The sequence below is a fragment of the Nomascus leucogenys genome, chromosome 2 (genome assembly GCF_006542625.1).
Source record: "Nomascus leucogenys isolate Asia chromosome 2, Asia_NLE_v1, whole genome shotgun sequence".
NCBI lineage: Eukaryota > Metazoa > Chordata > Mammalia > Primates > Hylobatidae > Nomascus > Nomascus leucogenys.
Genome location: NC_044382.1, coordinates 44,028,866 through 44,051,060, shown reverse-complemented (window position 1 = coordinate 44,051,060; position 22,195 = coordinate 44,028,866). Strand labels below are relative to the sequence as shown.

The 22,195-nt window shown below is 45.0% G+C and overlaps 1 protein-coding gene and 1 non-coding gene across 4 annotated transcripts in view; one reads left to right on the top strand and one right to left on the bottom strand.

Moving 5' to 3' along the window:
* The first annotated feature begins 11,180 nt into the window (after positions 1 to 11,180).
* The window catches only part of SEC24A (SEC24 homolog A, COPII coat complex component), a 75,710-nt gene continuing 64,695 nt past the window's right edge, over positions 11,181 to 22,195 (top strand). For all 3 annotated transcript variants that reach the window (XM_003266391.4, XM_030828985.1, XM_004087276.3), the window contains exons 1-2: positions 11,181 to 11,582; positions 20,587 to 21,054. In XM_003266391.4, coding sequence (XP_003266439.1) covers positions 11,486 to 11,582; positions 20,587 to 21,054 — 565 coding nt within the window. In that variant the 5' untranslated portion in view covers positions 11,181 to 11,485. The remainder of the gene's footprint in view (positions 11,583 to 20,586; positions 21,055 to 22,195) is intronic.
* On the bottom strand, positions 21,203 to 21,262 carry LOC115831868. Its single transcript, XR_004027358.1, has one exon. It is a non-coding gene; the product is annotated as a U7 small nuclear RNA (small nuclear RNA).

Sequence of the window (22,195 nt, the reverse complement as noted above, 5' to 3'; positions counted from 1 at the left end):
GAGAAATAGGGAATCCTATGAGAAATTGTAAAGGTTGGAATCTGTAAGATTTCATGGCTGGGCATGGTGGCTCACACTTGTAATCCTAGCACTTTGGGAGGCCCAGGCAGGCAGATCACAAGGTCAGGAGTTGGAGACCAGCCTGGCCAATATCTCTACTAAAAATACAAAAATTAGCCGGGCATGGTGGCACGCACCTGTAATCTCAGCTACTTGGGAGGCTGAGGCAGGAGAATCACTTGAACCTGGGAGGCAGAGGTTGAAGTGAGCCCAGTTTGTGCCACTGCACTCCAGCCTGGGTGACAGAGCCAGAATCCATCTCAAGAAAAAAAAAATGATTTCATAATTGACCAGGCACAGTGGCTCACACCTGTAATCCCAGCACTTTGGGAGGCTGAGGCGGGCGGAGTTTAAGACCAGCCTGGCGAACATGGAGAAACCCTGTCTCTACAAAAATTAGCTGGGCATAGTGGTGCACACCTGTAGTGACAGCTACTAGGGAGGCTGAGGCAGGAGAATCGCTTGAACCTAGGAGGCAGAGGTTACAGTGAGCCAAGATCGTGCCACTGCACTCCAGCCAGGGTGACAGAGCAAGACTCTTATCTCAAAACAAACAAACAAAAAGAAACAATTCATGATTGATTGCATGTGGCTAGCAAAAGCAAAAGAGGTAGCAAAGTCCAAAGTTTTACTTGAATTAGTAGGTCTACTTCTCTCTATCTCTAGTGCAAACACCTTACTGCAGGCCACCATCAGCTCTGGCCCAAGTTACAGCAACAACTCCATTATTCCCCTCCAATAACTTATCCTCACAGTGGTTGGAAAGATTTTTTTTTTTTTGAGATGGGGTGTTGCTCTGTTGCCCAGGCTGGAGTGCAGTGATACGATCATGGTTCACTGCAGCCTCAACCTCTCAAGTGATCCTTCCACTTTAGCCCCGCAAGCAGCTGGCACCACAGGTATGCACCACCATGCCCAGCTAATTTGTTAAAATTTTTGTAGAGATGGAGTCTCCCTATGTTGCCCAGGCTGGTCTCGAGGTCCTGGGCTCAAGTGATCCTCCTGCCTTGGCCTCCCAAAGTGCTGGGATTACAGACATGAGCCACCTTGCATGGCCTGAGTTTTTGTTAATGGATTCATCTTAAATCATACTTGGACCAAGTTATTCTTCTATTTATAAATCTTCATTTGCTTCTCCAAACCTCTAAACTCCTGAAAATGGCTTATAAATTTCTCATGGCTCTGTCCCCCTCTACTATTCCAATCTCATCTCACACCATTCTGCCTTGCCAACCACAGCAAGCTGATTCCTGGCACTGGGCCTTTCTAGATGCTCTTCCTGCCTGGAGCCCTTTCCCCAACCCAGCTTCTCTTTTCGCATAATTTTCTCATCCTTTGCATCACAGCTCAAATATCATCTCCTGTCCTAACCATTGTATCCAAACCAGGTCCTTCCTTGCTATTTTCTGCCTCAGCACTGATTCCTCAATAGCACTTACCAATTTAAAAGTTTAAAATATATATTTATCTACATTTTTGTTTCTTCAACTATAAACTCCACAGATCCACAGAAGGAAGAGATCTTCTCTGTCCTGTTCCTTTTTACTTGGTGCCTGGCACATGAAACGTATTTAGTATTTTTTTCCGGCCAGGCACGGTGGCTCTGTAATCCCAGCACTTTGGGAGGCTGGGGCAGGTGGACCACCTGAGGTCAGGAATTTGAGACTAGCTTGGCCAACAAGGTGAAACCCTGTCTCTATTAAAAATACAAAACTTAGCCAGGCATAGTAGCAGGTGCCTGTAATCGCAGCTACTTGGGAGGCTGAGGCAGGAGAATCACTTGAACCCTGGAGGCAGACATTGCAGTGAGATGAGACGGTGCCATTGCACTTCAGCCTGGGCAACAAGAGTGAAACTCCACCTCAAAAAAATTAAAATAAAAATAAATAAATAAATAAATAAATAAATAAATAAATAAATACTTTTTCCAACTTGGGTAATATAGTGAGACCATCTCTGTACACAAAATTTTAAAAATTAGCTGGGTGTGGTGGCACATGCCTGTAGTCCCAGTTACTCGGGAGGCTATGGTAGGAGGATTGCTTGAACTTGGGAGGTTGAGGATGCAGTGAGCTATGATCACACCATTGCACTCCAGTCTGGGCGACAGAGTGAGAGTCTGCTTCAAAAAAAAAAAATTTTTTTTTAATGAAAGAATGAAGGAGCTGGTGAAGTTATTCATGAGAAAGTGTCATGAGGAAAAGGTAGGTTTAGAGGGGAAGGTATACATCTTTAATACTGTGGTGTCAGGGTATCCGTAGATAAATAATTGGGGTTAGAAATGGAAAAAGAGACTTTGGGAGGCCAAGGCGGGTGGATGGCCTGAGGTCAGGAGTTCGAGACCAGCCTGGCCAACACGGTGAAACCCCGTCTCTACTAAAAATACAAAAATTAGCTGGGGGCAGCCACTCATGCCTGTAATCCCAGCACTTTGGGAGGCTGAGGCGGGTAAATCACAAGGTCAGGAGTTTGAGACCAGCCTGGCCAACATGGTGAAACCCTGTCTCTACTAAAAATACAAAACACTAGCTGGGAGTAGTGGCAGGCGCCTGTAATCCCAGCTACTTAGGAGGCTGAGGCAGGAGAATCGCTTGAACCCGGGAGGCAGAGGCTGCAGTGAGCTGAGATCGCACCACTGCACTCCAGCCCAGGCGACAGAGTGAGACTCCGTCAAAAAAAAAAAAAAAAAGCAAAAATTAGCTGGGTGTGTTGGCGGGCGCCTGTAATCCCAGCTACTCGGGAGGCTGAGGTAGGAGAATTGCTTGAACCCAGGAGACAGAAGTTGCAGTGAGCCACGATCACGCCACTGCACTCCGGCCTGGGTGACAGAGTGAGACTCTGTCTCAAAAAAAAAAAAAAAAATTAGCCGGGCACGGTGGCACACGTCTGTAGTCCCAGCTACTCTGGAGGCTGAGGCAGGAGAATCGCTTGAACCTGGGAGGTGGAGGTTGCAGTGAGCCGAGATCGCGCCATTGCACTCCAGTCTGAGTAACAGAGTGAGATTCTGTCTCAAAAAGAGAAAGGAGAAAAAAATGGCATTTGATACTGTACCTCTAGCCCTTCCCAGGTGAGCCAGGCCTGAACAGAGGCTAGCACTACTTCAACTACAGTATTAGGCCTTATCACAATATAACATAACAGTCGAGAACCTAAAAGAACTTGAGACTTCTCGGCCGGGCACGGTGGCTCATGCTTGTAATCCCAGCACTTTGGGAGGCCGAGGCGGGTGGATCACGAGGTCAGGAGATCGAGACCACGGTGAAACCCCGTCTGTATAAAAAATTCAAAAAATTAGCCGGGCGTGGTGGCGGGCGCCTGTAGTCCCAGCTACTCGGAGAGGCTGAGGCAGGAGAATGGCGTGAACCCGGGAGAGGGAGCTTGCAGTGAGCCGAGATTGCGCCACTGCACTCCAGCCTGGGCGACAGAGCGAGACTCCGTCTCAAAAAAAAAAAAAGAACTTGAGACTTCTCATTACTAAGCACCCAAGTAAAAAAAAAAAATAAATAACTTAGACCAACATAGTTTAGAAACAAGCGCTAGTGATGTGGTTTAGGCTATAAGTGCAACAGTAACTTATAGTAATGAATTAATGAGGGTCAAAATAGTCAGAATAGGCCTAGGGCAGTGGTTCATGCCTGTAATCCCAGTACTTTGGGAGGCCGAGGCAGGCTGATCGCTTGAGTCCAGGAGTTAGAGACCAGCCTGGGTAACATGGTGAAATCCCATCTCTACAAAAAATACAAAAATTAGTGGGTGTGGTGGTGTGCGCCTGTAGTACCAGCTACTCAGGAGGCTGAGGTGGGAGGATAATTGAGCCCGGGAGGTTAAGGCTATAGTGAGCTATGATCACGCCACTGCACTCCAGTCTGGGTGACAGTGAGACCCTGTTTCTAAAAAGGAAGAAAAAGAAAAAAAAATTAAAATTGTCAGAAGTCTGGAAGATAAAGACACTTTAAATTTATTCCTTCAAAAATGTTTACTGAATATTGGACCTGTTAAGTGTGAGGCCCCAAGCCAAGTGCTGAGAATACCCAGGTGAATAAGACACAGTCCTTGGTCTCTACTCACTGACAGTCTAACAGGGAAACAGACATGGTTACCTTGGAATTGACAGGCTATGTATAGACTTATATTCCATTGAAAAAAGATAAACAGGCCGGGCACGGTGGCTCACACCTGTAATCCCAGCACTTTGGGAGGCTGAGGCGGGCGGATCATGAGGTCAGGAGATCAAGACCATCCTGGCTAACACGGTGAAACCCCGTCTCTACTAAAAATACAAAAAATTAGCCAGGCGTGGTGGCAGGCGCCTGTAGTTCCAGCTACTCGGGAGGCTGAGGCAGGAGAATGGCGTGAACCTGGGAGGTGGAGCTTGCAGTGAGCCAAGACTGCACCACTGCACTCCAGCCTGGGTGACAGAGCGAGACAACATCTCAAAAAAAAAAAGAAAGAAAGAAAAAAGATAAACATAGACACCAATAGGGCCAGGGTCAGTGGCTCATGCCTATAACCCCAGCGCTTTGGGAGGCTGAGGCAGGAGGATCACTTGAGGCCAGGAGTTTGGGAGCAGCCTGGGCAACACGGTGAGACCTCATCTCTATCAAATAAGACAATAAAAAAGACACAAATATATAACAATAATAAGTGTTATGAAGAAACATAAGCAGAGTAAGAGGAACACAGAGTGAGCTGTGTCACGTAGGATATTTAGAGAAGCCCTCTTCAATTAAAGTAACATTTAAACAAGGGCCTAAAGGAGTGAGAGTTTGAGTTCCCTGGATGTCTTGGGGAAGCATATCCCAAGTAACAGAAATAAGTGTAATGGCAGGGTTGTGCTTGAATAGCTAGAGAAATAGCAAATGTGTCTGGAGTGGAGTGAGTGGGAAGGAGTGTGGAAGTCAAAGAGGTAGCAAGGCCAGGTCATGTGGGGCCTGGGTAGCACTCTGGATTTTACTTAGCTTGAGATGAAAAAAGTCATGCAGAAAAATTTTAACTTGATGGAGCAAGCAGAAGGAGTAATCACAGATCTGGGAGTATAGGAAAGTAAAAATGGAATCAGTAGTTCAGGAACTCAATTCAACATGTGGGATGGATTAGAGAGAGGCAATCCAGAAGGTTATTCATTCTCAACAGTTCAAGTGCAAGATGATGAAAAGTAACCAGAATGGGCAGGAAGAATGGTAAGAGCTACATAAAAATGATAAGTTTTCAAAGAAAGCAATGGGATTTTCAGGCTTGGTGGGGATGAATGTACTTGTGATGTAGCTTCAGAGCTGCTGACTTCAGATACAAACAGCTGTCCTGTCAGAAGCAAATGAGGCCAAAGGAACTGTTCTTAAAATGGAACCACAAGAGTTTCAGTAAACAAAACTATTGTTCTTATAAACCTGTTTGTAACTGAAACTGTTCTTTGTTTGAAATAGAAATGGAAGTCTTTTTTTTTTGATACGGAGTTTTGCTCTGTCACCCAGGCTGGAGTGCAGTGGCGCGATTCCGGCTCACTGCAACCTCCACATCCCGGGTTCAACCAATTCTCCTGCCTCAGCCTCCCAAGTAGCTGGGATTACAGGGAACCGCCAACACACCCAGCTAATATTTGTATTTATAGTAGAGATGGGGTTTTACCATCTTGGCCAGACTGGTCTCAAACTCCTGATCTCTTGATCCACCCACCTTGGCCTCCCAAAGTGCTGGGATTACAGGTGTGAGCCATTGTGCCCGGCCGAACAGTACTTTTTTTTTTTTTTTGAGACGGAGTCTTGATCTGTCGCCCAGGCTGGACTGCAGTGGCGCGATCTCGGCTCACTGCAAGCGCCGCCTCCCAGGTTCATGCCATTCTCCTGCCTCAGCCTCCCGAGTAGCTGGGACTACAGGCGCTCACCACCACGCCCGGCTAATTTTTTGTATTTTTAGTAGAGAAGGGGTTTCACCATGTTAGCCAAGACGGTCTCGATCTCCTGACCTCGTGATCCACCCGCCTCGGCCTCCCAAAGTGCTGGATTACAGGCGTGAGCCACCACGCCTGGCCCGAACAATACTTTTAATAATTAAAGAACCCAAAATAATTTACCCTTTCCTGAAAAGTAAATCAAATTGATCCTATTTATCACCTGAATATGCAACAGTCATGAGCAGGCAGGCAAAGGAGCTCTGGTGTGAGCCTAAGTCCACTTCTGCATGTCAGCAAATTTTATTAGAAATGCCTGTCTCCCAGTTTTGAGTCTAAATAATCAAATGTAATGGAATATTCTTAGTATAGTGCTTATATCCTTACTGAAACAGTTTCTTGTCACTTATTTTGTTGTTTACAATTTTCTTTCTTTTTTTTTTTTTTTAGACGGGGTCTTGCTCTGTTGCCCAGGCTGGAGTGCACTGGCGTGGTCTCGGCTCACTGCAACCTCCGCCTCCCAGGTTCAAACGATTCTTCTGCCTCAGCTTCCCAAGTAACTGGGATTACAGGCACCTGCCACCACGCCCAGCTAATTTTTTGTATTTTTAGTAGAGACAGGGGTTTCACCATGTTGGCCTAGCTGGTCTTGAACTCCTGACCCTGTGATCTGCTCGCCATGGCCTCCCAAAGTGCTGGGATTACAGGCGTGAGCCACTGCCCTGGGCCTACAATTTTCTTAACTAGGGTTGAAGGCTCTGAAAATATGCAGAAAATCATATAATGGCCTTATGAAGGTTATATATGTGGCAGAAGGATTCTGTTTTTCTGGACAACAAAGATAAAAAAGTAGAATATATTACTGACATCAGTTTAGTAAAATGTATAGTAGTGTAGCGTAGATACAGGTAATTGAAGAAAGAAATATCAATAACAATTGGTAAGAGCAATTTTTTTTTTTTGAGACAGTCTCCCTCTGTCGCCCAGGCTGGAGTGCAGTGGCAAGATCTCAGCTCACTGCAACCTCTGCCTCCCAGGTTCAAGAGATTTTCCCTGCCTCAGCCTCCCAAATAGCTGGGATTACAGGCACCCACCACCACGCCTGGCTAATTTTTGTATTTTTAGTAGAGACAGAGTTTCATCATGTTGGCCAGGCTGCTCTCGAATGCCTGACCTCAAGTGATCCACCCACCTTGGCCTACCAAAGTGTTGGGAATACAGGTGTGAGCCACGGCGCCTGGCCAAGAGCAGTTGTTATAATTGCTATCACCAATAATTTTTTCATATTTCTGTGGCCACACTTAAATGAGTCATCAAATGATTTGATATTATGTGGATAATACTTAATATGAAAACTTTTAAAACATGGTGTCCCATCTCAGTTACTTAAACTTACCTTCCTACTATCCCAAAAGTTAGGCAGATGACAAATGCTGTTTTTCTCCTCTGTCTCTCTCTCTATATATATGTATTCTGAGACAGGGTCTTACTCTGTTGCCTAGGCTGGAGTCCAGTAGCACAATCATGGCTTACTGCAGCCTCAATCTCCCAGGCTCAAGCGATCCTCCCACCTCAGTCTTCTGAGCAGCTGGGACTACAGGCATACGTCACCATGCCCAGCTAATTTTTTGTATGTTTTTGTAGAGACGGAGTTTTGCCATATTCCTCAGGCTGTTCTCCAACTCCTGGGCATAGGGGATCCTAAGATTTTAATCCTCGGCCTCCCAAAGTCCTGGGATTATAGGCGTGAGCCACTGTGCCCAGCTCTCCTCAATACTGTAGTGCTGATTACACTGAGAGTGTAAAAACCATTTGAAATACTTAATCATTGTTTTGAGGACACGTACAGTAACATAGCAACTTAGGGGTGGAACAAATTTTAGAAAAAGCATTGTTTACTTATTAGCAAATTATTTATGTTCATTTAACCTGATTTAACCAACTAGACTACTTTTTAAAATCTCTGGGGCCAGGCACAGTGGCTCAGGCCTGTAATCCCAGCACTTTGGGAGGCCAAGGCAGGTTGATCACCTGAGGTCATGAGTTCAAGACCAGCCTGGTCAACATGGTGAAACCCCGTCCCTAGTAAAAATACAAAAATTAGCTGGGCATGGTGGCTTGCGCCTGTAGTCCCAGCTACTCGGGAAGCTGAGGCAGGAGAATCACGTGAACCCGGGAGGCAGAGGTTGCAGTGAGCCGAGATCGCACCACTGCACTCCAGCCTGGCAACACAGCGACATTCTGTCTCAAAATAAATAAATAAATAAATAAATAAATAAATAAATCTCTGAACACACAGATATTGCTTAAATAGCTTGAACTCGGGAGGCAGAGGTTGCAGTGAGCTGAGGTCACACCACTGCACTCCAGCCTGACGACAGAGTGAGATTCCGTCTCAAAAAAAAAAAAATCTCTGAACACACAGATACTGCTTAAATAGCACAAAGTTCAAAGAAAGCTTGATTTAACCAAATCAAACCACTGTGCCAAGGTCAAAACAAATCAAGATAATTCAAAATGAGTTGAACAAAAAGAGAGAATTAAACTAATGCAGGTTTGAGATCAGGTATTTGCCTCTTTGAAGAGTGACCCTGATTTTGTCTGACCTCAGAAAGGTTGTTTCTCTCTGAGCTGTATTTCCTCTTCAAAACATTCAGAGGCTTGTGTCTGTGCAATTTTAAAGTGTTTTTGGATCTATAATTTGGGATTTTGTTATAGTGGCTCCAAACTGTAAACAATTTGACCAAAGTATCATCTTCATCTTAAAGAAGATTTTAACTGAGCATGGTGGCTCAAACCTGTAATCTCATTTTGGAAGGATGAGGCAAGACCTTGCAAGACCTTCTCTTTACAAAAACAAAGAAACTTGCAAGGTCTTGCAAGACCTTCTCTTTACAAAAACAAAGAAACAAACAAACAAATAAAAACCTAGCCAGGCATAATGGCACACACCTGTAGTCCCAGCTACTCAGGAGGCTGAGGCTGGAGGACTGCTTGAGCCCAGGAGGTTGAGGCAGCAGTGAGCTGTGACTGCACCACTGCACTCCAGCCTGGGAAACAGACTGTCTTAAAAAAAAAAAAAAAAAAAAAAAAAGATATTGTACTTGGATCTTGTACAAAGGAATTGAATTGTTAAATGCTACTTACAGCAAATATTTATTTATTTATATATATTTTTGAGACAGTATTGCTGTGTCGGCCAGGCTGGAGTGCAGTGGCACAATCTTGGCTCACTGCAACCTCTGTCTCCTGGGTTCAAGCCATTCTCCTGCCTCTTCCTCCTGAATAGCTGGGATTACAGGCATGTGCCACCACGCCCAGCTAATTTTTGTATTTTCAGTAGAGACAGGGTTTCACCATGTTGGCCAGGCTGGTCTTGAACTCCTGACCTCAGGTAATCCGCCCGCCTCGGCCTCCCAAAGTGCTGGGATTACAGGCATGAGCTACCACGCCCGAGCAAATACATTTTCAGTAAAGTTCTGAGGCAAATGATGAAAACAGGGTTAGTATAAAATTTAGTATTTAGTTATTTGAATTTTTACTGACTGTTTTTAGGCCTGACACAGTGGTTTATTCTTTTTCTTTTCTTAGAGACAGGATCTCACTCTCACGCAGGCTGCAATGCAGTGGTGAGATCACAGCTCACTGCAGCCTCGAACTCCTGGGCTCAGGTGATCCTCCCACCTCAGCCGCCTGAGTAGCTGGGACTACAGGGATGTGCCACCACACTGGCCACGTTTTTAAAATTTGTTATTTAATTAAAAAAAATTGGCTGGGCACGGTGGCTCACGCCTGTAATCCCAGAACTTTGGGAGGCTGAGGCAGGTGGATCAACTGAGGCGGGTGGATCAACTGAGGTCAGGTGTTCCAGACCAGCCTGGCCAACATGGTGAAACCCTGTTTCTACTAAAAATACAGAAATTAGCCAGGCATGGTGGCAGGAGCCTGTAATCCCAGCTACTCGGGAGGCTGAGGCAGGAGAATTGCTTGAACCCAGGAGGCGGAGGTTGCAGTGAGCGGAGATGGTGCCACTGCACTCCAGCCTGGGCAACAGACCAAGACTCCGTCTCAAAAATAATTTTTTTTTTTTTTTAAATAGAGATAAGGGGACTCTCCCTGTTGTCCAGACTGGTCTCAAACTCCTGGCCTCAAGTAATCCTTCTGTCTCAGCCTCCCAAGGTGTTTGGATTACAGGAGTGAGCCACCTTGCCCAGCCTGACACAGTGGTTTAGATCTGGCTTTTTTTTGTATGTAATATAACACTTCATAGCAGGCATTTGATATTAAATGAATTAGGTAACGTGTACTTCACACTGAGGTTTCGAAACCGCGTGGCATGACATTTTAATCAACAATACAAATCTGTAAAGAAGGACTTTATCATCAGCACACAGCAGGAAAAACCTAAATAGAATAAGGCAGCTAAGATGATTACTCAGTCATTAATTAACTAATGTTGTCTAATCACCGCAGTTTCGACCTCCCTTTGGCTTCAAAAGTCAAAAAAGTCTACTTGAAAAAAAAAAAAAAAGTCTACTTGCTCTGAAAGGAAGTTTGAGTTCTTTACCTTACTGTAAACTCTTAGAAGAGGAAACAAAACTGCCATTTAAATGTGCTAATGAACTTGAGTGTGAGTATGCTATGAATCAGCGAGTTTCAAAATTAAAATTCCTCTGAGTCCTCCAGTCAAAAAGACAAAGGCCTCCTTCTTGGCTTGATCACACGATTAACATGTACACATATTTAACCACCTCTTTTTAAAACCCCTTACAATTTACATCTAAAACATGAAGACGAAATGTTAATGAAATACTGCGATGAACATTAACCGTCCCAGCTACCAGTGGTGGTAGGGTCTCAACAGAGGACGATGACTTCTATGGTCTCAGGTAATCTTCACAAAACCCGAGGAGAGGAACTGTCAGTCCCACCCGACTAAAGCGGCTACTGAATCCCAGACTGCCCCACGATCCCGGCTCTGCGAGCGAGGTCACGTTCACAACTGCGGGAATTTCCGTAGCGGTGACACACGGCACTTCCGGCCGGCCGTGAGAGTCGGTGACGTGGCGGCGAGGCCGGGCACGGTCGTCGGGGTCGGGGCACCAGGAGCTGTCAGGTGGCCTCGAGGCAACCCGGCTGGCAGAGAATAGTTCGCCGGCGCGGCGGCGGCTGAGAGCCCAGAGCCGGAAGTGCCACGTGTCTTGATTGCGGCTGCGCGGCCGGCGGCTGACAGGCACTTCCGGCCAGGGCCTCCCTCCTTCTCTCAAGGTTTGGCTGCCGCCTTCCAGCCGGGCGTTCGCGGCCCCGCCGGCCCGACTCCCAAGCCTCAGCTCCCAGGCTAGGCCGTGGCCGCCGGTGGCCTGGGGAGAGTGCGGCGCCATGCCTCGGGCTTAATGCGCCCCCCCTCTCTTCTCCCAGTCTTCAGTCTTAAGTCGTTAGCCTCCTCCCTCCGCTTTCAGCAGTGGTCTTTCAGCTCTCTTCTTGTGCGCTGTTGTCGACCCCGACCAGCCCCTTCCAACCCAGATAACCGCCGTCGTCATGTCCCAGCCGGGAATACCGGCCTCCGGCGGCGCCCCAGCTAGCCTCCAGGCCCAGAACGGAGCCGCCTTGGCCTCGGGGTCTCCCTACACCAACGGTGAGTGCTGTCCGGGGGGGAGGGCGCAGCCTGGCCAGGGCTGACTGACCTTTGCTTGCCACTGCTGCTTGAGGCGACATAGATAGAGAGGGTGACCTCCTTACCGGGTTCTGGCGCGGATGGTGGTGGGAGGCTGGGCCAGGGGACCACGGCAATTGTGCACCTGTAGCCCCAGGCTCGTCTCAGTCTTTCACATTTATTTATTTAGTCGGTCACCAAAACAGTAAATGAGCACCCGCTGTATGCAACGCCCTGGGTGAAACACGGGTGAGAAAATGCCTCAAAACTCGAATATAAGGATCATAGTGTTTGTGTGCCTTCGCCTTCCATGCCACCTCACCCCAGTCTCCTAGAGAGCAGGATTTGGGGTCTGATTCATCTGGGTTCCGCAGGCCCTGAAGTGGGGTGGGGGTCGTACTCAGTCTGAGTTTCTGGAGATGAATGCATGCTTTTGGGACACCCCTTTAGGGCCTACTCATCTCTCCCAGAACCTTCCCAGAATTGTACCTACAACAGCTGTTCAATCTTTCAGCTGTGGAAAAACCAAATAGAAGGGAGGATCTCCTGCTTGACTTCTAGATGTCTGTACAGCATTTGGAAAGTGGTTGGACACAACCCTCTGAATCTCTAACAAGAGTCTACATGTACATTATAGTTTGTCATTTGGTGTTAGAATGTCTTATAATTTTATACCTCTTCTAGGATTCCTTAAATCGTCCTACATTGTGATTTGCTAAGATTATTTCAGTTGTTACAATAGACAAAGACTTTCTGCCGACAGATTGCCTACTTACCAATTTACTTACAAATCTTTGGTTTACAGACATAAGACTAGTAGAATAATGCTAAAGAACTTAAGTTGCCATTAGAGTCTAAGATTTCTGTGAAGTTGGAGAAAACAGACAGTGACTAAAATCGCCAATTTACATTGTTTTTAGAGAAGACCGCTGTTTTCTTTACAAAGATGGCTCTAAAAGACTTTTAAAAATGTCTGTGAGTAGGCAACTATATGGGCAGAAGAAAGAATAAGTGGAGGAAAGCCACTGAAAGGGTACTGAGTTAACCATTCTTTCTCAAAATTATGGTTACAGATTATGTACACTACATTTTATTCTAGAATATTTAATAACATTTACACTGAGGATGAGAAAAAATATGTTACATGGCTATGGATTTTTCTTATAATCTATAAATTGCAGTTTTACATTAACTTTAAATGACAAATCCCCAAATGTGCTTCAACATTTATATATGAGTGTAGTTGTCATAATATTGAAATGTTAAAGGGATTTGACCACTGTGGTATGCCGTATTAGAGATATTGTCACTATGTTGATTTGATACAGTCCAACAGACATTTGTTCCACATCTTCTTTTTTTTTTTTTGAGATGGAGTCTTGTTCTGTCGCCCAGGCTGGAGTGCAGTGGTGTGATCTCAGCTCACTGCAACCTCTGCTTCCTGGGTTCAAGCGATTCTCCTGCTTCCTTAGCCTTCCAAAGTGCTGTAATTACAGGCCTGAGCCACGGTACCCAGACCTCTTTTTTAAAATATAATTTTCATAGTCTTTTTATAAGTTCCATTTCTACAGCGTTTTTTGTTTGTTTTTTTTTTTTTTTTTTTGGAGACGGAGTTTTGCTTTTGTCTCCCAGGCTGGAGTGCAGTGGCGCTATCTCGGCTCACTGCAACCTCCGCCTCCCAGGTTCAAGCGATTCTCCTGCCTCAGCCTCCCTAGTAGCTGGGATTACAGGAACGTGTCACCACACCCAGCTAATTTTTATATTTTTAGTAGAAACAGGGTTTCACCATGCTGGTCAGGCTGATGTCAAGCTCCTGACCTCCAGTGATTCACCCACCTTGGTCTCCCAAAGTGCTGGGATTACAGGCATGAGCCACTGTGCCTGGCCTCTACAAGTTGTTTGTTTTTTGCCTTTTTTTTTTTTTTTTTGAGACAGGGTCTTGCTTACACTGTCCCTCAAGCTAGAGTGCAGTGGCAGGATCACAACTCACTGTCACTCCTGGGCTCAAGCAATCCTCACACCTTAGCCTCCCCAGTAACTAGAACTACAGGTGCATACCACCAGGCCCCATTTTTTATATAAGTATATAATATATATTATATATATAAAATGTATATATTTTATTATTATTATTTTTTGAGTCAGAGTTTCACTCTGTCACCCAGGCTGGAGTACAATGGCTCGATCTCGGCTCACTGCAACCTCCACCTCCCAGGTTCAAGTGATTCTCGTGCCTCAGCCTCCCGAGTAGCTGGGATTACAGGCATGTGCCACCACAACCGGCTAGTTTTTGTATTTTTGGTAGAGATGGGGTTTCATCACATTGGTCAGGCTGGTCTCAAACTCCTGACCTCAGGTGATCCACCGGCCTTGGCCTCCCAAAGTGCTGGGATTACAGGCGTGAGCCACTGCGCCCAGCTGACAGGTTTTTCTGTCTTTGTGTATACATATTTCCTTTGCAAAAATTGATAGCGAAACTACAAGACCTCTTAAACTAATAGATCTTAATCTGATTATCATGTAATAATGCTAAAGGCAAATAATGACTCCCACCATTAATTAGTGCCTTTATTGACTGAATCAACTTGCAAAGGCAGTTAGAAACTGCAGTTTTGTTTTGGTTTGGTTTTTCAGAAATGGTCTCACTTTGTCCCCCAGGCTAGAGTACAGTGGTGCAGTCTTGGCTCACTGCAGCCTTAACCTCCGAGGTTCAAGCAATCCTCCTGCCTCAGCCCCCGAAGTAGCTGGGATTACAGGTGTGCGTCACCATGCTTGTCTAATTTTTTGTATCTTTAGTAGAGATGGGTTTCACCATTTGGCCAGGCTGGTCTCAAACTCCTGACCTCGTGATCCTCCCGCCTTGGCCTCCCAAAGTGCTGGGATTACAGGTGTGGACCACTGCGCCTGGCCCAGGTTTTCCTAAAGAAACTTAAAGCTTTTTGGCCAGGCTGGTCTCAAAATCCTGACCTCAGGTGATCTGCCCGCCTGAGCCAAAGTGCTGAGATTACAGGTGTGAGCCACCGCACGTGGCCACGTGAGATTTTTTACTAATGCAGATTCTGGGATCCTTTTGAATCCTATGAAATAGGATTTTACAAAGGTGGGACCTGGGATCTCAATTCATACCATTATTATAGCAGGTTCCTCTGATTCTGAAGCTGCTGGTTGGGTGGGAAGCACTCATCTGCATTCATTCTTGCCTCTAACTTTCTAATTTAGCTTCTTTACCCACACATCCCACAATTGTCCTTAATAAGGCCACAAGGCTGGGCGTGGTGGCTCATGCCTGTAATCCAAGCACTTTGGGAGGCCAAAGCATGTGGATCACAAGGTCAGGAGTTCAAGACCAGCCTGGCCAACATGGTGAAACCCTGTCTCTACTAAAAATACAAAAATTAGCCAGGCGTGGTGGCATGCGCCTGTAATCCCAGCTACTCAGGAGGCTTCAGCCTGAGTGATTCTCAGCAGGAGAATTACTTGAACCCAGGAGGTGGAGGTTGCAGTGAGCCGAGATCACGACATTGCACTGCAGCCTGGGTGACAGAGCAAGAATTCATCTCTAAATAAATAAATAAATAAATAAAGCCACAAATGGCTTCCTGGTTATTAAATAGAAAATATTTTTCAGTCCTCATTTTCCGAGCTGCATTTGATACCTTTGGCTGTTATTTTGTTTTTACAACAATTGCTTTCTTTGGTTTCTAGGATATCACCAGAAGGGTAGTTATGGTTTTCTTTCTTTGTTTTGGTTGCTATTTCTCAACAGCAGTATTCTCAATATTTCTTCCGTTTCTGATTGTTTTTTTCTCTCTCCTCCTTAAATATTGCTGTTCTTCAAGGTGACCTGTTTTTCTTACTCTTATATGCTCCCGGGGTATCTTTAATTCCCATGGTTTTAAATCTTAGGCATAGATCAATGACTCCCATAATTATATCTTAAGCTGAAACCTATTGCTTTGGCTGCAGATAAATATCTTTTTTTTTTTTTTTAAGACGGAGTCTTGCTCTGTTGCCCAGGCGGGAGTGAGGTGGCACGATCTTGGCTCACTGCAACCTTCACCTCCTGGGTTCAAGCGATTCTCCTTTCTCAGCCTCCGGAGTAGCTGGGACCACCGGCATGTGCCACCACACCCACCCGGCAAATTTTTTGTATTTTTAGAAGAGATAGGGTTTCACCATCTTAAGATGGTGTTGCTCTCCTGACCTCGTGGGGTTTCACCGTCTTAGGAAGGTGTTGCCCGCTTTGATCTCCCAAAGTGCTGGGATTACAGGCCTGAGCCACTGCGCCCAGTGCAGATAAATATCTTTATACTGGACATATCCACTTAGATTTCTTGGTGGCACCTGAAAATTAGTGTGTTTAAAATAACTCTTCAGTTTCTCTTCCCTTTGCCATTCCCCACCTTTGTTTTTTTGAGACAGAGTCTTGCTCTGTCAACCAGGCTGGAGTGCAGTGGCACGATATCCGCTCATTGCAACCTCCGCCTCCCAGGTTCAAGCAGTTCTCCTGCCTCAGCCTCTGAGTAGCTGGGACTATAGGCGTGTGCCACCATGCCCCGCTAATTTTTGTATTTTTAATAGAGACGGGGTTTCACCATGTTGGTCAGGCTGGTCTCGAACTTCTGACTTCAGGTGATCCACCCACCTTGGCCTCCCAAAGTGTTGGGATTACAGGCATGAGCCACTGCACCTGACATTTTTTTTTATTTTAAAGACAGCTCTCATTTTGTTGCCCTGGCTGGAATGCAATGATAGCTCTCTGCAGCCTGGAACTCCTGGGCTCAAGTGATCCTTGATCCTTGATCAAGTTGGTGGAGTGGCTCATGCTTGTAATCTTAGTACTTTGGGAGGCCGAGTCAAGAAGATCCCTTGAGCCCAGGAGTTCGAGACCAGCCTGGACAACTTAGGGAGACCCCATCTCTACAAAAAAATTAAAAAATTAGCCAGGCATAATGGTGCACACCTGTAGGCCCAGCTACTCAAGAGGGGAGGTGGGAGGATCGCTCGAGCTTGGGAGGTCGAGGCTGCAGTGAGCTGTGACACTTCAGCTTGGGTGGCAGAGCGAGACCTCATTTCTGAAACACACACACACACACACACACACACAACCAAAATATATATTTTGTAGAGATAGGGACTTGCTATATTGCCCAGGCTGGTCTCAAACTCCTGGCCTCAAGTGATCCTCCCACCTTGACTTTCTAAAGTGCTGGGATTACAGGCATGAGCCACCATGTCTGGCCTACATTTCTATTCTTTTCTCTTTCTGTTCAAATGAATAAACATGGCCATCCACCAGGTTGCTCAGGTCAAAAACCTAGGAGTCATCCTAGATTTTTTCCTCTCTTCATCACCCATATTCAGTTCCACATAAAATCCCATGAGTGCTGTTTCCTCAAATCAGTTTTTTAAAAATGTGAGTAATGTATAGATACTAAATAATTCTCTGCCATCCCAATGTTAAATTATTTATTTATTTATTTTACTTCTGAGACAGGTTCTCACTCTGTTGCCCAGGCTAGAGTGCAGGGGCATGATCACAGCCCACTGCAGGCTTGATCTCTTGGGTTCAAGTGATCCTCCCGCCTCAGCCTCCCAAGTAGCTGGGACTATAGGCATGTGCCACCATAACTGGCTAATTATTTATTTTTTTGTAGAGACGAGGCCTCATTATATTACCCAGGTTGTTCGTGAACTCCTGAGGTCAAGCCGTGCTCCCATCTTGGCTTTTCAAAGTGCTCGGATTACAAGATCAAGCCAACATGCCTGGCAAAAATTATTTTTATTAAATATATATATGCAAACACAAAACTAGGTGTAAATTTCATAGGTTTATAGCTATTGTACTGTTGTAAAACCAAACATTAAAAATATCAACAAATGGCTGGGCGTGGTGGCTCACACCTGTAATCCCATCACTTTGGGAGGCTGAGGTGGCCAGATCACTTGAGGTCAGAAGTTTGAGAACAGCCTGGCCAACATGGTGAAATCCCATCTCTACTAAAAATACAAAATTAGCCAGGCGTGGTGGTGCACACCTGTAATCCCAGCTACTCAAGAGGCTGAATGAGGCAGGAGAATCTCCTGAACCCAGGAGGCGGAGGTTGCAGTGAGCTGAGATCGCACCACTGCACTTTAGCTTGGGCAACAGAGTGAGACTCCGTCTCAAAAAAAAATCAAAAGCAATATAATTCAATTTTAAAACATTAAACAATATGCTACATTTTGTTTGAAACCACAATTGATTTGATTGTTTTAATTTTGAATATGTTGGAACATTACTTGGGTGATGATCATGCTCACTTTTTCCTTTTTGTTTTTGAGACATGTTCTCACTCTGTAGCCCAGGGTGGAATGCTTGATTATAGCTCACTGAAGTCAAACTCCTGGGCTCAAGCAGTCCTCTTGCCTCAGCCTCCTGAGAAGCTAGGTCTACAGGCATGTGCCACAACTCTTGGCTAATTTTTTAATTTTTAATTTTTTCTTGTAGAAATGGAGTCTCGCTATGTTGCCCAGGCTGGTCTGCTACTCCTGAGCTCAAGTAGTTCTGCTTTGGCCTCCCAGCGTGCTGGGATTACAGGCATGAGCCACCATGCCCAACCTCTACACGATTTTAATAGGGGAAGGGTGGGGTGGGGGAAAGGATATTTACTGGAAAACAGACAACTTATAGGAAGGATAAATGGGCTCTTAGAATAGATATGATAGTTTTGTGATGGTATCTGTTTAGGTGTGGTGTGGAAATTTCTCATCTCAGGTCATGAGTCAGATAGACATCTTTCCTGGTTGCCCCTGGGAAGTAGATTATGACAATTGAGTTCTTTTGGAAGGCTCTGTTTTAGGCAGATAAGAGATTTTAGGAACTCAAATGCCTTGTGCTTAAAATAATTTTTATGCCATAGTAGCGTATTCTGGACCCCTTCACAATCACTGACCCATTTTTATTTATTTATTTATTGAGATGAAGTCTCGCTCTGTCACCCAGGCCGGAGTGCAGTGGCGCAATCTCGGCTCACTGCAAGCTCTGCCTCCTGGGTTCACGCCATTCTCCTGCCTCAGCCTCACGAGTAGCTGGGACTACAGGTGCCCGCCACCACGCTCCACTAATTTTTTGTAGTTTTAGTAGAGATGGGGTTTCACCGTGTTAGCCAGGATGGTCTCGATCTCCTGACCTCGTGATCCGCCCGCCTTGGCCTCCCAAAGTGCTGGGATTACAGGCGTGAGCCACTGCGCCCGGCCTCACTGACCCATTATTTTGATGGGCTACTTAGTAATGAATTCAGAATTAAAAAAAATTATCCATTTAGTGAAAGTGTCATTATATATTTATTACTACACTTTTTGTGAACTACTTGTAATTGATCCATATATGATTTTCACATAGTGGGGAGGGAGGTCAGAAAAAAAAATTTTCATGTAATAGTTACTCACAATAGGTCTATGATGGTGACTACCACAGAACAAGTTCTTTTGTATCTGTCTTCCTGCCAGTTGGCCTTAGGACCTCATATTCTTTTTTTTTTCTTTTTTTGAGACAGGAGACAGGGTCTCACTTTGTCACAGAGGCTGGAGTGCAGTGGTGTGAACTGCAGCCTTAACCTCCTGTGCTCAGTGATCCTCCTGCCTCAGCCCCAAGTAGCTGGGACTTACAGGCAGGCGCCACCATGCCCAACTAATTCTTGTATTTTTTATAGAGATGAGGTCTTACTATTATGTCCAGGCTGGTCTCAAACTCCTAAGCTCAAGCTGTCTGCCCGCCTTGGCCTCCCAAAGTGTTGGGATTATAGATAGGTGTGAGGCACCGTGCCCGGCATCTTTTCATCTTTATTGACCTGTCAAATTTTTGCTTATTTTGTACATTTTGGTAGTATTTGGCTTTCACTTGGCTGCACCTGGCTTGAAGGCACCTCTTTAGCGTATTAGCTTGTGATAAGATTGTAAATACAACCTGTTTGCTCACGCCTGTAATCCTAGTGCTTATAGAGGCTGAGGCAGGAGGATTACTTGAACTCAGGAATTTGAGACCAGCCTGGGCAACATAGTGAGTCTCTGTCTCTACAAAAAAAAAAAAAAAAAAAAAAAAAAAATCAGGTGGGCATGGTGGCGCATGCCTGTAGTCCCAGCCTCTCAGGAGGCTTAGATGAGAGGATCACTTGAGCCCAGGAGTTAGAGCTACAGTGAGCCATGATTGTGCCACTGTACTCCAGCTTGGACAACAGAGTAAAGTGCTGTCTCAATCAATCAATCAATCCATAAGTAAGTAAATAAATAAAATTGTAATACAAATATGAAACTAGGCTAGGACATCCTGTGGCAACATTGGGCCATGAGATGGCCTATTTTTATCCAAGTGACCCAACATAGGCTTATACATTAATTTATTACAAATGTTTTCATTTACTGAGACATCTCTGTATTCCCTCTGTTACTTGCTACTGTTTAGTCCATCTTTTTTTTTTTGTCACCCAGGCTGGAGTGCAGTGGTATGACCTCGGCTCACTGCAGTCTTGACCTCCTGGGTTCAAGTAATCCTCCTGCCTCAGCCCCCCAAGTAGCTAGGACTACAGGTGCATACCATCAAGGCTGGCTACTTTTTGTTTTTTTTATAGGCATGGGGTTTCGCCATGTTGCCCAGGCTGGTCTTGAACTCCTGGGCTCAAGCTATCCACCTGCCTTGGCCTCCCAAAGTGCTGGGATTACAGATGTGAGCCACTGTGCTGGCCTTCATTGTGGTTTTGATTTGCATTTCTGTTATGACTAATGATTTTTGTATTTCTCTAATGACTGATGATGTTGAATGTTTTGGCATGTGCTTATTAGCTATCTTCTTTGGAAGTATATTTGAATGTCTATTTAAGTCCTTTGCTTATTTTTTAATTGGGTTATATGTTTTTATTGCTGACTGTAAGAATATATGTTTTACTTTATTTTTTAAAGTATTGCTATATTTGTTGGTAAGACTAATTTTTCCTCCTTTTATTGGAAGGTCCTGTCCAAAATGCATTACTGTCTTCACAAGAGTCAGCGAGCCAAGGATACAATTTCCAGCTTCCAGGATCCTACCCGCATCCAATACCAGCGAAGACTTTGAATCCAGTCTCTGGACAGTCTAACTATGGTGGCTCTCAGGGATCTGGGCAGACTCTTAATAGACCACCTGTGGCCTCTAATCCAGTGACACCTTCGCTTCATAGTGGTCCTGCTCCCCGAATGCCATTTCCTGCTTCTCAGAACCCATCTACTACACCAATGCCTTCTAGTAGCTTTCTTCCTGGAGCCAACCTGCCACCACCTTTGAATTGGCAATATAACTATCCATCCACAGCCTCACAAACAAACCATTGTCCTCGTGCATCATCCCAACCAACTGTATCTGGAAATACAAGTTTAACCACAAATCATCAATATGTTTCTTCTGGATATCCTTCACTTCCAAATAGCTTCATAAAGTCAGGTAGTATTCTTATAGAAGTGCTTAAAATGTAGAAATGTGAAACTTTTGCTTATTTAGATATTTGAAATAATACTTGAAACCTGAAAACCATATGGAAAATGTGACTTTTAAAATTATTAGTAGTTTTTTGTTTTTTGTTTTTTTGTTTTTCGGTTTTCCAGCAAAAACCAGAAAGCCTGCTAGACAAATTAAGTAAGCTATAATACTCATTAGTAGTTTTTTTTTTTTCATTCTTTTTTCTTTTTTTTTTTTTTTTTTTTTTTTTTTTGAGATGAGGTCTTGCTCTGTCACCCAGGCTGGAAAGCAGTGGCACAATCTCAGCTCACTGCAACCTCTGCCTCCCAGGTTCAAGTGATTCTCCTGCCTCAGCCTCCCCTGGGACTACAGGCGTGACCACCATGCTCAGCTAATTTTTGTAATTTTAGTAGATGGGTTTTGTGGGGTTTTTTTGTTTGTTTGTTTGTTTTGAGACAGAGTTTTGCTCTTGTCACCCAGGCTGGAGTGCAATAGTGCGATCATGGCTCACTGCAACCTCCACCTCCTGGTTCAAGCAATTCTCCTGCCTCAGCCTCCCAAGTAGCTGGGATTACAGGCGCCCGCCACCACACCCAGCTAATTTTGTATTTGTTTTAGTAGAGACAGGGTTTTACCATGTTGGCCAGGCTGGTCTCAAACCCTTGACCTCAGGTAATCTGCCTGCCTCGGCCTCCCAAAGTGCTGGGATTACAGGCATGAGCCATTGCACCTGGCTGATAGCTGGGGTTTTCATAGAGATTGTGTTAAATCTGTACATCAGCTTGAGGACAAAGCTACATATTATGTATTCTTAGACTGACTTTGATCTTTTTATCTTTTAACTTCAGTGTTTGGTTGGACTTTTCCTTTTTTGCTATTAAAATTAGCAAGGTGTTATTTTATTTTATTTTTTTTGAGACGAAGTCTCACTCTGTAGCCCATGCTGGAGTGCAATGGCATGATCTTGGCTCACTGCGACCTCTGCCTCCCAGGTTCAAGTGATTCTCCTGCCTCAGCCTCCAGAGTAGCTGGGATTATGGGATTACAGGCACGTGCCACTGCACCCAGCTAACTTTTTGTATTTTTAGTAGGGATGGGGTTTCACCATGTTGGCCAGGCTGGTCTT